The sequence below is a fragment of the Pieris rapae genome, chromosome Z (genome assembly GCF_905147795.1).
Source record: "Pieris rapae chromosome Z, ilPieRapa1.1, whole genome shotgun sequence".
In the NCBI taxonomy this organism is placed as follows: domain Eukaryota; kingdom Metazoa; phylum Arthropoda; class Insecta; order Lepidoptera; family Pieridae; genus Pieris; species Pieris rapae.
In genome coordinates this window covers 6,398,075-6,416,026 of record NC_059534.1, presented here as the reverse complement: position 1 = coordinate 6,416,026, position 17,952 = coordinate 6,398,075, and the positions used below count along the sequence as shown (strand labels likewise).

At 32.0% G+C, this 17,952-nt stretch overlaps 1 protein-coding gene across 2 annotated transcripts; it reads left to right on the top strand.

Annotated features, from left to right (window-relative positions):
• The first annotated feature begins 5,632 nt into the window (after positions 1-5,632).
• LOC111000834 lies at positions 5,633-16,071 on the top strand. Of its 2 annotated transcripts, none has more exons than XM_022270427.2 (3): positions 5,633-5,833; positions 14,287-14,479; positions 14,652-16,071. In XM_022270427.2, exons 2-3 carry the CDS (start codon positions 14,318-14,320, stop codon positions 15,825-15,827), a joined length of 1,338 nt encoding a protein of 445 aa, XP_022126119.1. In that variant the 5' UTR covers positions 5,633-5,833; positions 14,287-14,317; the 3' UTR covers positions 15,828-16,071. The 2 variants fall into 2 exon arrangements, with proteins under 2 accessions (XP_022126119.1, XP_022126122.1); XM_022270430.2 differs by lacking the exon at positions 5,633-5,833 and adding an exon at positions 14,087-14,212.
• Positions 16,072-17,952: the final 1,881 nt, after the last annotated feature.

Below are 17,952 nucleotides of genomic sequence, written 5' to 3'. Positions count from 1 at the left end.
TAAATGAGATTATTATTTATAGTTTAATGAGATGTATACCGTTAATTGAATAGTTACATTGGCTGTTAGATAATTTAATCTGTTCTGAGGATAACCTATGAGGTTAATCTAATGTGTAGAAGTTTGGCGTGTTTAACTGTTTGAAAATAATGCATTTAAATATAATCAATATTGTAATTGCCGAGAAATGCAAGGGTAAAATAAAATACCTATTCCTTGTATCTTACACTCGTCACAAATTATTCTGATATTGTAATATTGTGAAATTGTAATTAATCTATTCTAATATCGATGTGTAATAATTTGGTGTTATTGCAGCGAATAAATAAAATAAATGTTAGATGTGATTGGTTGTTTAATTTTCAAGCTCAATAAAATATTTATTATCATTAACATTGTACATAATACAGCATTAAAATGTTAAAAGTTTAAAACTAAGGTTAGGCCGAGTTGGGGGTTGATCGATCGAAGTTTTAATAATATTTCCTTAAGTTATCCGTAGTGAACTCTACACTCTAAAGCACATAGTAAAAACATATATTTGTTGTTATAACTTATAACGACTACTACTACTAGCACAACGCTAAATCTATAACTGCTATAAAATTGAATTAAAATTTTAGGAATCTATACCAGAAATTATGAATTCCTGATTATGTTGACAATAAAATATTTACAAAGGGAACAGACAAAAAACAAGCAAATTATTATTGAACGGTGAGAACATTCGGCCAAGTTAATAGGTGTGTGACTGCTGTAATTCTTCGTCGGGCGACGGCGTCTCGTCGAAAATAATATGTGGCATCCGGTACGTTTACACCATCCTTGATATCGTTAAAGTGCACTTCAATTTTCATCTCAAGGCTACTGAAGCGAAGTCAACCGATAATGAAATTTAACTGACAACTAGACGACATTTAAACTTATCTGGATTAAAGGTATCCTGTTTTTGAAATTATAACCAAGAAAATAATAATACTAAATACATGACCAACATATACTTTTAATATTAGCCAGAATTGTCCAATTTTACCCCATACATAATTTTACAGGAAAAAAAAATCACAGTTAAATTTTCACAACATTCAGTTTTCACGTGTCCTTAAGAATTTTGTTATGATCCATGTTACATACAGTGACAATTTTAATAAAACGACATTCAAGGATAAGTCGAAAATTAAGATATATTTACAAGCATAAAATATAATAAATCAATATTTGTGTATAATTTTATGAATAGAAATAGCAAAATATCTGGACAAGTCTAAAGTGTATATTAATAATACTTAATATATAATAATTATCTGTATTCTAGCATATTTATTCCAATATACTATGTATGCAACAATTAAGAATGACGTTACAATTACAATGCATTCATTCATTTCATATACGTAAACGTTTATATATAGGTAGGACTGTTAGTATGCGATGAAATCTATGAAACAGAATTTCAAACCAATAGCTGTAATTACAAAGCGCCTGGATTTCGTCTCAGTAATCCTTCCCTATATAAACAAGCTTCATACAGTATATGCACATACACGTTATTCACTTTAAGCTGATAAGTTTCAGTGGTCCAAACATTTGAGAGGGGCTCTAAAGTCAAGTCAGTTTTCAAAATTTTGCTGAGTGTATTCCTTTTAACCTGTCAACGTCAATTATCAGCTATCATTCTCTGTCACCTGTAAAATCTAGCCTCGGTTTGCTGCGTGGCATATATATTTTGTGTATGTTACACCGATATATTGAATAACAAGGAGACTACCCTACTCTCAAAACTTTTTTGTTCTCAGTGCTCTGTCGAGTATAAGCGGGAATAATATGATGTTATATCAGTCTAGTCATATTAGAGTCAAAAGATCGTCATCATCAAAAGATATGAATTATGTTTTTCTATATTTTTGACGTTTTGTCAATTTTATAAGTTTATTAATGACACATAGTTTTCCGATCGTCACTTTGGACCCCTGTTTACGTAGTAATGTCCGTACTAAAATTATTACCCCAAGGACCCCACATTACACCTATGATTAACGATTAAACGAATGAGGTAGTGTTATCACTTGCAATATTTTTACACTTCTACTTATGCTGTCACACAAAAGATTTTAAAAATAAATATTCTACGTTATTTATCTCAACAAAAAGAAAACGCAAACCATTGCCTTTCCAGGAATACATCTGGTAAAAATAGTTGCTTGTTTATTTAAATAGTCAACTAGTGATAAGAAAGTAAAAGGCTTGCGGCGGCTTATTGGATGTGTAAAATCTTATCCACAAATATAAGGTTATCAGTTGAAACATAACAATCAATGAAGATAAGCTTCGATCGTATCCGTGCTGTATTTAGTAAAATATATTTTCAAAGTATACTGACTTTATATATTAGTCTTTACATATTGCTACCCCTTAATGCCTAGACTACCTGTTTAGCACACACCAACACGTAAATTTTGCTATGCTACCCCACAGACTGTTCGGCTTTCCGGAAAGCATATTTTTAGGGTGTTTTGTTATTTTTCTCTATATAAACCTCAGAGTTATAAGTTATAAGTTCTTAACTAACAGGGGTGATAGGGGGAAGAAAGTAGATGAAAATTAGGGGTTGTGTGTATTTTTGTATCATAAAAATGAAATACATTTTTTTTATGTAAAAGTAAATTTTTTTTTTCGGTAGGGCTTTAAAAAATAGAATTAGGCAGAGTAGCCGATTTTTAGACTTACAGAATATAGAAATATAAAAAAATCATAACAATCGGTCGAGCCGTTTCGGAAGAATATGGGATCGAACATTGTGACACCAGAATTTTATATACCTAGTCTTGCCATAAATACTGAAACAAAGAAAAATATTTTTTTTTCTGTTGCAAATAACATTTATTACTTTTACAGTGTGTTAGTTTAATACATAAATAAAAAACAATTTATAATATAAAAAGCTTATTCGAAGTGGTCTCCATTGGGTGCGATACAGTCCTTAAAACGTTGAGGCCAGTTATCGATAGAAGCACGCACTCTTTCCATGGGAAAAATCTTCACTGCCAATCATACGGATTGTCTTAGGGCCTCCAAATTATTATGCCGTTTAGAGCAAGCCATACTCTCTAAAACTGACCATAAATCATAATTTAGCGGATTAAGATCGGGACTAGACGACGGCGACGGACGAAGTCTTCAGCGCTGATGAAGTCCAAAATGTTCATTTTCAACCAAGACTGCGTAGACCGAGCTTTATGACCCGGTGCCGAGTCTTTCTGGAAGGACCATTCTTTGTTATTGAAAATGGTGTTGTTAAGGGGCTTCACTACCTTCTCAAGGATAGTATCTTGATACACTTGTGCCGAAGTTTTGCTACCTTTTTCAGAAAAGGATGGCTCAGTCACTCCTAAATAGCTCATACTTCACCAAACCATCACTAAAGTCGGATAGTGCCCACGTTGCACTCTGTCTACTAATTGGGAAGCTTCCTTAGAGCTTTGAGAATAAATACGGTGATTTTGTTTGTTAAAATGTTGCTTGATTGTAAAAAAATTCTCATCCGTAAACAAAGCTTTTTTGTGACCTACCTATGCGTACCGCTTCATAATTTTTTAGATTTTATCACCCTAATCTTTTTTAAATTATCAGTTGAGAAATTATCAGTACGTCTCTTATAGGCTACAAGTCTAAGTCATCTTTTAAAATACGCGACATGGTTTTAGGTGCTATCTTCATCTCCCGATGTAAAATCTTTTGCTTTCGGACAGGATTTCTTCGAATTCTTTCCCTTACTGCTTTGACCATCTTTTTCGTACGAACACTACGTGGACGGCCAGATATTTTTCAGTCACAAACAGAGGAGGTCTCATTGTACCTATTAATAGCCCGGTACACAAATATTTTTCTAATACCAAGCGTATGGAGAATTTTAAAAATTGCATTTGGCTCCATACCTACTTTGTGTAATCCAATCACAGTGATTTGGTTCTCTTCATCACCCCACTGCATTTTAATATCGCAAAATATTATATAAAGTATTGGCGCCAAAATGAGAAAACTTAGTGGACAATCATATAAAAATGACACATTCCAAATTCAAATGTAATATTTTGTTTATTTTTAGTTGTATCAGTATTTATGGCCAGACTAAGTTTATGAAGATATAATAAATCCGCTTTCCTCCGTATATATGCTTAAACCTTTTAAACTACGATACGGATTTTTAATTTGATATTTACCAAGTTATTTAAGAGCTAGATATATTATAATATTCTTTAATAACAATGTCTGTGAGCTTAGATGTTTTTCTTAGAAGCTAGCCTTTCCTTTCGTTTGCATGAAAACTTGCAACTTGCTTGCTGCGAAAGTGCACATCTAATTAGTTTGGTTGGCTTTAAAGTGACCTTACAGAAAACATCCTCAAATTTTTATACGATTGTCGTACAATCCGAAAAAACCAACTGACTGTATCTTATCGACAAAGTAAATGTATTGACATTTATTAACAGTAAAAGCATAAATTTTCAAAGTCGAGTTAGAGAAATAAATAATAAGGTCTACTGCAGACGGCGCACTGATAAAATTACGAAGCGCAATGGTACTGATAAAATATCCCGGAGTAAAAAATCGCTTTTATACACGTTTACAAAATTCTATTTTCTTCTAAACTTATGTTTTCAGAATATACCATATTAAACATATTTTTTATTATCTAGCTAGATTTACGCTGGCACAATTAATTTTGTTTGCCTTAATTTCTATAAATATTTATAGATATGCCTTTAATAAAGGGAATAGAGTGCGTGTCAAGTTTATGTATGTTATGAAAAACAACATTCTTTAAACAACTATTAACACGAAACGTCGAATCCAGGCCCTCATTGAAATAATCATACGATATTAACCCATTGCGGCTGTCACAAATAAATACCAAAATCGTATCCACGGATTTAATATATATACTATACATATATGATAAATAGCCGTATATGGCGATTAAAATAACTGAAAAAAAATGCAGAAAAATGCTTTATCAACAAAAAACATCGAATGACATCAATTACGTAACTACGTAGAACTAACAAACTGCTAATGTTTAATAAGCAAAAAATTGTAAATTCTTTAACAAAATGTAAGATTATTCATTTTTTAGATTTAAGCGCGATATCAAACGCAACAATGACATCATCGCGAAACGAGTTTTACCTTGTGAAGGTATAATTTACACGTTGTATTCAAAAGATACGTAACTTTAAAATCGTATTAAAATGTTTTTAAATTAACCTACCCATGTGATGTACAAAGAAGAAAGAAACAACAGAATAAAACTTTACATGAGATTGTTTTATGTTGCATATTTATTACTTATTACGTATACTGTAATTCGTACGTAGAAATACTGATTTTTGTATGTATATGTTACCTATTTAGTTTAGTACCACTGCATCAATAATAATTAATAATCGTCGTATTTTCTCAACATGACATGAGTAATAAGAGCGAATTAATAAAACAATTTATGCAATATTAACGTCACATATTTACCATCAAATACATATATGCAAAAAACATTACAGACTATATATCAATTTAAACGAGTCAATATTGGTATGGCTTCGCCTGCCTGAGTTTGACAGCTCCAACTCTCTCATATCTCAAGCGAACGACAGTCGCTCGCGCGGGAATCAACAACGCGCATGTGCCGTGTTCAATTGCGCACAATCGTAAAATAAACCGTGGAAAATCCGACTGCGCATTGTTCATACGCGCTATAAAGAAACCATTTATCATACGACTATTTTGTTCAATATGGTGGGACATAATGATTCTCTGTAAATGGATTTCTTCTACGGTAAGAATTTTTAATTATTTAGTAAATCCTAGTAGTGTTCTGAAACGTTGGCATACGATCAAAGTTTAAAAGCAAAAGGCACTTGAAAATAATTTAACATTAGAACTAGCACCTATGCGTCAAGGTTTGTTCGAGCACGGTTACGGTAGACGTCGAGTGCACTGCAAATAAATAACTTGCAATAATACTGATAATTAATGTTAGCAATATGGCTAAGTAGTTAATATTATCGAGAATTATTGGAAACAAGATAAGGATTAAAAATTTGCAGCCATTTTCTCCTACGCAGTACAATTACGTAACACAATAAGCATACAACTTTGTTTATAGGAAGATTATTTCGAAAAGTATATATTCAATCAATTTGAGTCGGGGATGCCAGTGATTTGCCGAAAAAACCTTCCGAGTAAACATCGCACGTCTCTTTGCGAGAGGCTACAGTTAAGCATACACATGTGAACGCTCTATTTGGCCCTTACCTAACGAGTTAAACTAATAAATGTACTTGTAGGAAATCATTCCTTAACTATACGTAATTAATATTAACATAGAATGTACGAATACGGCAACTTTTGTGTTAAAGCAATTTAAAAAATATTCACAGTAAATAAATCAATAAGAGTTCACTTATTTTTGAAATGAAGATGTCAAAGAATATCGAGCTTTGATGTACGAACAAAGGTTTCAAAGCTTAAAAGCACTCAAAGGACGTGTGAAATAGGTTTGATAGTGCCAAGTGCACTGCGTACCTAGAATTATCGGGCAGAAATATTTGATGCAATTTACAGCTTTGACCAAATTAATGTAGATATGAAAGTCTGTTCAGAAATTTTTGATCCAAATTAATTGGAAAATGCAATCGATACAATAATCTTGTAAAGATTCATCCGTAAAATGGAATTATTATGACCGATACGACGTATATTCAACAGAATATTTTCTTTTAATGTACGTGATCTTTTAAAAATTTCTATAAGATCAGATTAAGAATTAAGCGTTTGATTTAAAATATATATTGTAATGCATTTTTTCAATTTGTATTCTAAATTTAAGATTTTCCCCAGAGATTCACACCAAGAACGTTTTAAGCACAGGTAAAATACGTGTTTTATTATTTACGGCAGTTATCTACACAACGGATAACCTAACCACAGACAATTAATTTATACCTTTGGATATTTCAACGCAGTATACAGGAGTATCAGCAGGTTCGTTAACTGGAATTTATAACAATATCCGTGTCATGACGAGAGTTTTAATATACATAATAATTACAAGAGAGCAAAAGTAGAGTACGTGTATTTTTAAATATGAAAAGTTCTAAATATTTTGGAACTGGTGGTTAATATTAAAAATTGTATAATCCGCGTCGACTTTACATGACTAATCGTTAATTCTTAATGAAGAACTAAGTATGGTTCTGAGCAAGTACAGTCAGACTTAGGTACATGCTTTCAAACGGATTTTAATTAATATTTTGACTCGAGCTGAGATTCTGTTTGATACCTCTATCAACTCGTCTATCGTATGTCGTATCATCGTATAATACTTTTTGATATATGTGAGTTATGTTCTGAATTTTCCTTAAATACCCATTTCCGTACACTTAGTTACCCAAAACTAGCTATTATTAAATAATAGTAAGCTTAAAGTAACCATACCTGCTATATATCTTTTGTTTGCGTTTCATCTTAATGTGGCATAATGAGTGGCTCAACGAATACATTCTTATTATAATATAAACAGAAAACTGACTTAGCAAGAACTTGAAACTAAATATCCCAAGTAGTTTCGAGAAATCGTAGTGTAAACAAAAGGTCAGCATGAAACAAAGTAAGAAATATTAGATTACAATCAAATATTATTTGTATTACCAAAGAGCAGAGTTGGCTTAGTGGCTTCAGAGTTCAGACGACTCTCATCCTCGGCTGTTCACAACCAATGAGCATTCTTTCTATGTGAGTATTTAATATTTACTCGAATAACCGGCTTGCCTTTGACCCAAAAAGTCGATGGCATCTTTCAGGCATAAGAGGTTGATCCTACTTGCCTATTACATTGAGAACCGATCATGAAACATATATAAATTTCAGGCCCAGACCTTAAATGGTTGTACCGCCACTGATTTTTTTATTACCAAAAGGCTGTAATGTCGTTTATTTTATCCTACTTAAACATTATTTAATTATAGCATAAATTTGGTAAGAGGTGGTACGATGCTTTATTGAAATCGTTACGTAGGCATACAATTCACTAGCTGCAGAAATAATAAAAATGATTACGGACAGTAAATTTGTAATAACTACGCCAGGGTTAGTAAGAAAGATTTTACTAAAAAAATAAAAAATTCAATCAAAATACCAAATAAGTGATAAACAAACATTGGTGGGGATTAAGAATCTCCAATAACGGTGATTTCGATATTTTAATAATTTAGCCCATTTCGCAAACGTTCTCGGAGTGTACGACTAATATCTGTATAATAAATAAACCGGACATACCAGAAGTGCCAGAAAAAGCTATTAAAAATCCTCGACGTATTAAAATTAGCTATATATATTTATTGGACTTTGGCTATCTCAGTTTTTTTACTTAAATTTAATCTTAATTAATTTTATTATTTTCTAAGTGTTTATTAAAAATACATAATATTGCTAAGATATGATTTTATTTTTAACTTATCTCTTTCCTAGAAATGTCGATTTGTATGATTCGTGCCTTTTTTAATATTCTTCAGATTTATCTCATGCACCTCACGCACAAATTCACATTTAATATGAAAGTAACGGTCAGAATCAGACATATTTGTATGTGTTACTAATTAATTAGTTTTATTATAATAATATAAAATGTCTCCATTAAGCCAAGACTAATGTTCTAATTCGCGTATACTTGGCGTACGGTTTAGGATGAATTGAGCACCTAAATCTATTCAAGATTTTAATCAGAACTTATTATTATTCTGATTTCTGATTGTGGAATATATTATAACATAAAGTGTACAATGGCCAGGTCGGTAATGTAACATTTTCAAGCGGGAAGTAGCGAATTACCGTTTAATTCAATTATCACGGCAATAGTCCATCATCCATATAAAGAAACGACATGATTGTTTCAATAACTATAAAATGAACAACGAAGAGAAGAATCGAATATATAAATAGTTATTTTAAATAATCTGGTACGAACGAGTTTTACTTGAAGCGAGTTCACAGAAAAATACTTATATATTATTCAAATAGTCTGGCATAAAAGCCTGTCCAACAATTATTTTCTATAAATAACTTTATGTAATACAGAATTCGAACGCGGAATAAAAATACGAAATATACATTAAATTTCGATAACAATGACTTGTACATGAAATGAAGGAAACGTAATAAACAGCGAGGCAGAGTCAAATTACACTTTGTTTTCTACTTTCTTCAACAATTTATTGCATAAAGCAGCTTCAAATGGCTAAATACCGTACTTCTTTGGATACCGTAGTACTAAAATCAGCCTGCAATTTGTTCTTTTTATTTACAAATAAAAAAAATACTGCTGAAAACGCAATCAATATTTTACAATTAGTTAATTAAAATTAATTAATGTCCTCTCCTTTATATGCTCAGTCGTGCATCAACGTGTAATTATAATTGAAATACATCAAATTCCAATGAAATAATGAAAATATTGGAAAAATAGGTTGTTAAGCTCTGAGTAATTGAATAGAGTTACCGTAGACTTTCTTAAACATTATCTGTATAAATAAAAAACTCATTTTTAAGAGTATACCAATTCTTAAAAGGCCGGTAACGTACTCGCGAGCTCTCTGGCATTGAAAGTGTCCATGGGCGCCTTAATAATAATATGAGAGACAGGGATGTGTGTGTAGCTGAGCTTGTGTGTTGGAATCGGCATGAATTAGTCTGGTAGTATTTTAAAGGTATCTTTTTTACGGAGTTGCGAGGGTACTTGAATATGTCTAACGTAAAAAACGACGTTTTATAGTGCAGTGCATTGGTAGCCGATTAAATAATTAATGTTTAATGTAGTTGAAAAATGAAGGAGGAACTAGCGAGCAGTGGGGTATTTCTAGTGCTTGTGAAGTATTAAAGGTTATATGCGCAATTGAGGACAATTGAATCGTATTTTGATTTAATTTTCATCGCCTTTTTGGCGAATTTTGTCTCAAGTAGAAATCTTGATTTTCTAAGTGGAAATAATTCTACTTATGTAATATTCAAATTAATTCTTATACTATCAGCTAAGATGCTCAGAATTCTATCTATTATCAGTTGAAGGATTATGATAGAAGTAGATTTCCAAGAAACTTAAGCTTATTAAACGCACCCCCGTTGTCTGTTCCAAGAACATCCAGCGAACAATATCAGAAAGTTATTAAAGGCTTTTGCAGAACTAATTATAAAATAATAACCTTCTTTATATACTAAGTTATTATTAGATTCCTTCGATAGCTTATTAAAATTTATCCGCTTTTAAAAATTTAAATTGAAATAAAATGATCTTTGTCTCATACACCATTATCTTAGGTATCGTTGTAAACATGAATATTACCCAATTTGACATTTACATAGTCATATTATCCATCCAGTTTATAAACAAGTTCAATCGTTATAAACTACTAAAGTCGTTGTAATATTTAAGAGTATTATTGACAATAAACTACTAGTCAGTTACACGTGATTTTTGGATTTAAGACGTGCCGGTGTAGATTAATTTATTCAAATACAGGCTTAGAACCCACAACCTAATGGAACTGAACCCCTAAGCCATCACAATATAGCATATGTAATAAAATAGGAACATAAAATACAAAATGTATGTACTTTCGTGATCACAAAATTATTACAGTGCATTTGATAAACAAATATGTTATAAAATCTAAGCCAGACTTCCGCTGCGCAATATTTAAAAAATCTTTTAATATAGCTTTCGGCTGTCAATTTATCTATGATTAGAAATACTTTAGATTCATATGTCTATATTTATTATAATAAAGTGTACTTAACATAATATATGAATTAAATTCAATTATGCTTATCATATATTATAGAGTGGGAAACCCGTGGAATGTACAGCGACTTTCTAGGTTTGATTCCCGACGTTACCTCAAATGCCTAAATGAATAATACCATTTTAGATTTTTAAGTTTTTTACGTTACTTACCTGTTATGTAAACATGTATGGGTTAGAAAAGAACGTAATGACAAAGAATTCATTATCATTTAATCGATGGAGCATCGTAGCATCATTGATGAAGCGAGAGAGGTAAGGCAGTACCAAGTGGGGTCTCTGCCTACCTCTTCCGGAAACAGGCGCGATTATATAAATAAGAATATGAAATTCTTAATCGAGTATTTTATATAAAGTCGTATAATTATTCAAGATGCAAATTGAGTTCGGTCTCTCCAGTTTGTTCAAATTCTTAAGTATAAATCAGATGCCAGATTATGTTCAAAAAAGTATACGTTGAAAGCTAACCAAAACTAGAAATCGAATGTTTTAACACCTTTGTTTGTAATTATTGTACCTTTACGAACGTGCTCTGGCCACGGCGTTCCGCGTTATAAATTACAGTAAATAGTTTAAGTTATAATGTAGAGTACATTTCACAGGAAAACATTGTGTATTTCTATAATATATTTTTAATTATTACTGTTGTGAGTAAAAAATATGTTTTATAACGGATACAAAAGGCCTTCATTTTTGCCTAGTTCTAGTATGTTACACATACAACTGCATTCTTTTAACGAAGTGATGTAATATTTTTTAATTTTATACCTACATTTATGAAATTGTCAGCCTAAAATAAAAATTGTATTCGAAATGGCCACCTTTGGCTTTTCTTCAGGCATTTAATCTGTTTGGCCAGGAATCTATGGATTTACGCTACCTTACGCATTTATGTTTCGAAGGGAAATTTCGCCACTGCTTGCACTCAATGTCACCATGTCGTTAGAGCAGGCCATAATATGAAATCTAAAGGGTTAAGGTCTGGGTTACATGAGGGCCAGTCTTCACCTTTTATAAATTCCGGAACCTTGGTTTGGGTAGTTCGTGCTTTGAGACCAGATGGAAAGTCCACATAATTAATATTTTTAAAATGTATATCGCTGAGAGGTTTAGCAACATGATGCAAGACTGTATCTTGATACACTTTCGTTGAAGATTTGACTAGTTCCTCACAAAAATGTAGTTTTGTGACTCCTTTATTAGACATGCCCCACCAAAAAAATAGAAGATTTCTGTACTTTTCAAATGCGTATCAGGACAGAAGGCGCTGTAAATATTGATTTAGAACATATCCTGGTAATCTTCATTTCTCGCGATAAGATTTTTGCTTCCTCGTCGAGTTTCGACGAATTCTTGCTTTAAAAGCATTAACAGACTTTGTACTTCTAACAGCACACGCTCGCCCCGATCTTTTCTGGTCTTCGACAGACGAAATGTTGCGTGAATCTGTTGATAGTAAAATTTACGAACGTACGGCTAATACCAAGCTTTTGAAGTGTCTCTAATATGACCGACGGCTCCATATCCACTCACAAGGCGATCACTGCAATCCTATTTTCAATAACAACCCATTCCATATTGTAATATGATAATAAACACAAAAATGTGAAATGGCGCAAAAGAAGTTTTAAAATAATATACGTGTTCCAATTTCAAAATAATTAAAAAGTTTAAAAAAGGAAACGTTTTTATGTAACAGTAAATGTGGCCACACGAGTAATACTATAGGTACAGATGCAGAGATGTCTCTTGAGCCGTTTAACTGCTACCGAATATTATGATCATGCAACTACGTCACCTTACTTCGTTAACACCTTAGTACAATTTAATTTATTATAAAACAAACTTCTATTAATATACTAAAAAATATGTGAAAACTATTCATTCGTTTTTTTCCACACACTGCACCGAACTCTACAAAATACACCCCTAAAATCATTACCTATATCGTATACACAATATTGAAAAAATACGTGTATGGATACTCTCAAACGTTCCTGTATTTTTAGTTTATGTCAATGAAATCGCAATTAAGTAAACTGTAAACATATAAAACAAACACATAACTTATTGCTTTTGGGTTAAAACAGACTTTATTTGATAAAATGACGTAGTCCGTGCCCAATAGGCATAATTACTTCTGAAAATTCTCATTCTGTATTTTGTGAACGTCAATAAATGACCCGAATACAATATCAGTTTTCAAACAAATTGATATACATATACATACATACATATTAGATTTCACATTTCATACGTAGGTTAACCTTTTAGCTACGTTTGATATGAAATAGGAAATTTATTTACACTACACAAAGAAATAATGATTAAAAAAATCGATTTTTAAAAAAGTATTTCAGTGATGGTTACAAACGGTCATTCAAATAGATGAAATATAAAATATCTTAAGTCAAATCAGCAGCAAATGATTGAATTTTCATATTCATTTCAATTTAACCACTGCTAATTTAATCACACGTAAAATTTAAAGAATTTAATTAGACACAACCAATATTTAGTAACCCGCCGAAGTATACGGTTCAAATAACATATTGTGGATTTAATGAATCGTATTGCACCACATATTCCAGAAATAGATTAAATTCGAATTCCGCGTGAGATGCAATCGTGCCTACATAAATCCAAAAACATCTTAATAACGCTAAAATAGCTTAAAGCTGCAATTAGTTATGCCAGCAGACGAAGTATTTACTTTTCTTATTGGTACACATTCTTGTAATACACCGTTCGTTAGGTGCATGACAATGTAATATAACAAGGGTGCGGTCACCTGGAAAGGAATGTCTGACTATAGTAATTATTGGTTTATTATTATTTACTATGACCGTAGGTCTACGTAGACAAAAATATTTAAAAAATGTGTTCGTAAATGATAAAATACATTATTCAATCACAGTTTTTTTGGTTTTTGGTAGGTATTTAGGTATTACAGTCATTTTTAAACAACGTTGGACTTTTGACTTGTTGGCTTACTTATGTGTATAAGTAACTGTATATTCAAGCAAACTCTGGCAATATAAATTGTATGTATAACTATGATAATATATGTATCAATAATTTAAATATTGATTTATAATCATTGTTGAGTATAAAGGTACTAAACTCTCAATAAATTAAGAAATAGGCCGTAATTGAGAACGCAGGTCGCTATCAGCTCAACGATAACCTTGCTAATTCACACAAACGTTTCTTTAGCACTATTCGTGAACCGCACCGCGTATCTGATAACACTTTGATAACGATACCTAACTGAGTCACATATCTACCGACTTGCTAGTAATACACTCGGATTTATTAAATATCAACCAAAAATCTGATTGATAAACCCATGTTCTTAGTGTGCGTTTTATTTTAAATGTATGTATAATTTTGTTTATTTTTTATAATATTTAATATAAAAAAAATGCTTTCAGGAAGACCAGAACTTTGAGATGGTGACGTGACATGTTAAGCATGCGGTGGGTGATCTGGTGGAATATTCTAATAGCGCTCCATGCGCCAGGTCCTGCCAAAGGACAGACAGCCACGCCGACCATTTGCGACGATGAATCCTGCCGCTGTGACTCATTTACAAGGGTCATATGTAGCTGTACGAAGGAGTTAGAGGTGTGTATAGATTTCTAGTGCCATCTATTTCCACCTTATTAATTTTATTCGTTAGCAGTTCATACCTTGTGATAGGGTAGCCATTATGACAAAAGGTTCTCATCAAATTATAGCTTAATAATATAATTATATATATATATATATATATTAATAATTTTATAATGTCTTACAGGAAGTGACTCTCAGGCCACAAGGTGCTTATAGAATACCACCTATGACCACTGGTATAAGCATAGAAGGATGTAATAGTGTAACATTTCTTCAAAATAGTATTCAAAGTCTTATTCAACTCAGAACTGTAGAATTGAAGAATATTAGCAACATAGTGATCCGAGAACGAGCTTTGGATTGGTCTCCCTTTAGCAGAGACAGTGAAATGACTCCGGGAATTCGATTAACAATAGAAAATAGTACAGTAAGTGAAATAGCGTCTCACTCTGTTCAAGGAAGAATCAACGAAGTGATCATCAGCAACAGCCGGATTATTAATTTACGGCCCTTCGCGTTTTCTAGTCTTACGGGAGTGAAAAGTGTCGAATTCATCAATAATGATTTTAACAATATAGACATACAAACTTTTAAAAAGTTCACTACGTCTAATTTTATAATACGCGGTGGAACCATACATAATTTACCAAGTAGATTTTTATCAGATGTAGAAGTTACTAATTTATTTCGACTAGATGGCGTAAAAATAAAATATTTATCAAGTTTGACATTTCTTGTCACCGCACCAAAGAGAATTTTGATAGAAAATAATGTTATTGATACAATAGAAGGTGATTGCTTTCACATGGTTTCTCGAGGCCCAATAACCTTTAGAAATAATTCTGTAAGTGTATTAAATAAGGGTGCTTTATTAGGGTTTACTGTGCAAAGGGAAGTAATAGCAGTAATGGGCCGTCAAGAATTATTAATAGATAATAATACAATAACTAATTTAACTCCCGCCGCTTTAATGTATAATCAAACAGCTCTTACAATGCGAGTTGATGGGCTAAATCTAAATAATTCTTGCACATGTGAGCTGGCAGAAGAATGGCATGATGTTTATAATAAGCAAGGCGGAATCATAAACTGCTGGTATGATTTGGAAGGATATTTTATTTCGCTGCCGACCTTCGTCAGTATACGATGTGGAACCTTTAAACAAACGTTTTGGATCTTTGTCGCGGTAGGCGTTCTATTAGTTGTAATAGTGTCTGGCATTGCTATATTTTTCATAGTCAGAAAGGATAATGAAAAAAAAAAGAAATTGCAAATAGTTTTACCAGATGGTAAGACGTATAAAGAAACTGAGTTTCATGTTATAGTGGAAAGAGCTGAGCTCCTTACGACAGACTTATGAACATAGTGATCATTTTACTAACATGTAAAGTTAACGTAGAGTTGCAAAGAAAACTGTCCTAATCAAACATTCCTTGAGAGGATAGAGTTAAGTACATACTTCTACCTCAGGTAATCAAGTAAACGAGGATGTGCCAAGTCCGGTTAAATTTAGTCTCCAACAGTATTATTATGTAAATTTAAAACAGGTTAATCTAGACTTAAGTGGTTTGTAATAAATTGATTAATAAACAGTACAGAAACAATGCTCCATTATTAATCCTCTACTTATTAAATATGAAATCTAATGCATGTTAATAATTTTTATTATAACATGGTCCCATTAACGAGTTAACAATTTAGGCGTGTGCATTATATAATAATCTTGTAAGAAACTGTATAAGTACAAAATTGTTTACAATGTGTTTGTCAATATGGAATAAAATTGATATATATGTAATGACGTAATCCCTTAGTCACGAAAACTAAATCACTATTTGTGTCATATATAATCATATAAGCGTGTTGACTTAGCAGCTCCAGCATGCATTTTATCCCTTTGGTTAGTTTGACCCGTGGCTGTGCACCAATGTCCTTTCTATGTACGCATTTACACTTCTGCGGTGAAGGAAAATATTGTGAGGAAACCTTTACATGCTTTAGACCCAAATAGTCGGCGGCGTGTCGGGCACAAAAGGCTGATCATCTACTTGCCAATTGGAGAAGAAATATCACGAAACAGTAGAGACATTCAGATGTCTGTCTTTCTAGGTCTGGGACTCAGGTCCCAGACCTAGTTTTTATGAATGTATAAACTGAAAATTAAAACTGATAATTTAATTTTGCTTTAAAGTAAATGTGTTTAATGTTCGGTAAATATGTATTACACTTATCGTAGTTTAATTAGAAATTTGTATTCATAAGTGTTCATTATAAATATAGTGCTTCTAGCGAATTTTAATTATAATTTACGTGTTATTAAAATATCAGAGGTACTTATACTGTCAATGCGAATGTGTAGGTTAATAAATTTTACGTTACTTTAATACAAATGCATAGATTTTTACCCTCTAAATATAATTACTATATGTAACGTAGTCATGAGGTTTATGACTCATTAATATTTCAACGTCGCTTACCATTTTAGAATATTATTTTCATATCACAGAATACATCGATCTTACTTTCCTAGTACACAATATCTAATACTCTTATTGAACTATTTCTAGCGAAGCGCTCTGCAGTCTTTGATATATTTTCATATTTTATTCTATAAATGCACCATATTATGAAGTATTATACACTATTCCTTCAATTATTAAAATAAATCAGTCATGAGTGCTGTTCGCTTTTAGTTTAGCTTAAATATCCAAACAAAAAGAGACGGATGAGTACCTATTTCAGTTAAAAATTGAGACTGATTTAGTTTTTATGAATAAGTAAGTGGCTAAGCTACGCCATTTCTCACGAAGAACAACTATTTTCTCTACTTCATGTTTACATTTATCTGCTGTATTTCTGGAAATCTAATTATATATTATTTAATTTTTTATTAAATTATATATTATATAGGCTTTGTGAATATAATTTGACCTTAATAGAATGTACATCACAAGTATACGATCTGCTACTATGCACTTTTTCTCTATAAATGTCTTCGATTACGATTACTAATTATTTTAAGATATATAATATACCAAAGCTCATGGACACTAATTTTAGTGGGTGCACTGCCGGTTTTTGTGGGGGGGGGGGTGAGTCTTTTAAATAATTCCAGGTCGTATTTCCCAGGAGTATCACGGGGAGCCGTTTCTTTTGCAAATGGCGGACGCTCACAGTAACAAGTATAGGTACTAACAAATACTGTCTAATGTAATATTCGTAGAAAGAAATGCCGCTGTGCGAAGCAAGTTGCATTGAGAAGCGAAGAATCCTTTCCAATCCATTTAAATTTGTCCTTTCGTAATAATGTTAAAAAAAACCACCCATGCCACCGCGAAGCACTTATTTAAGGCTAATTTGCATTGTCGACACTGGGATGAACTGGGTTGCGGTCTACGGTGCATTTGTGTGTCATTTGTATATTATGCATATATCTGACATACGATCGTTGAAAAGTTTCAGCGTATCAATGACGATGTGCCTGA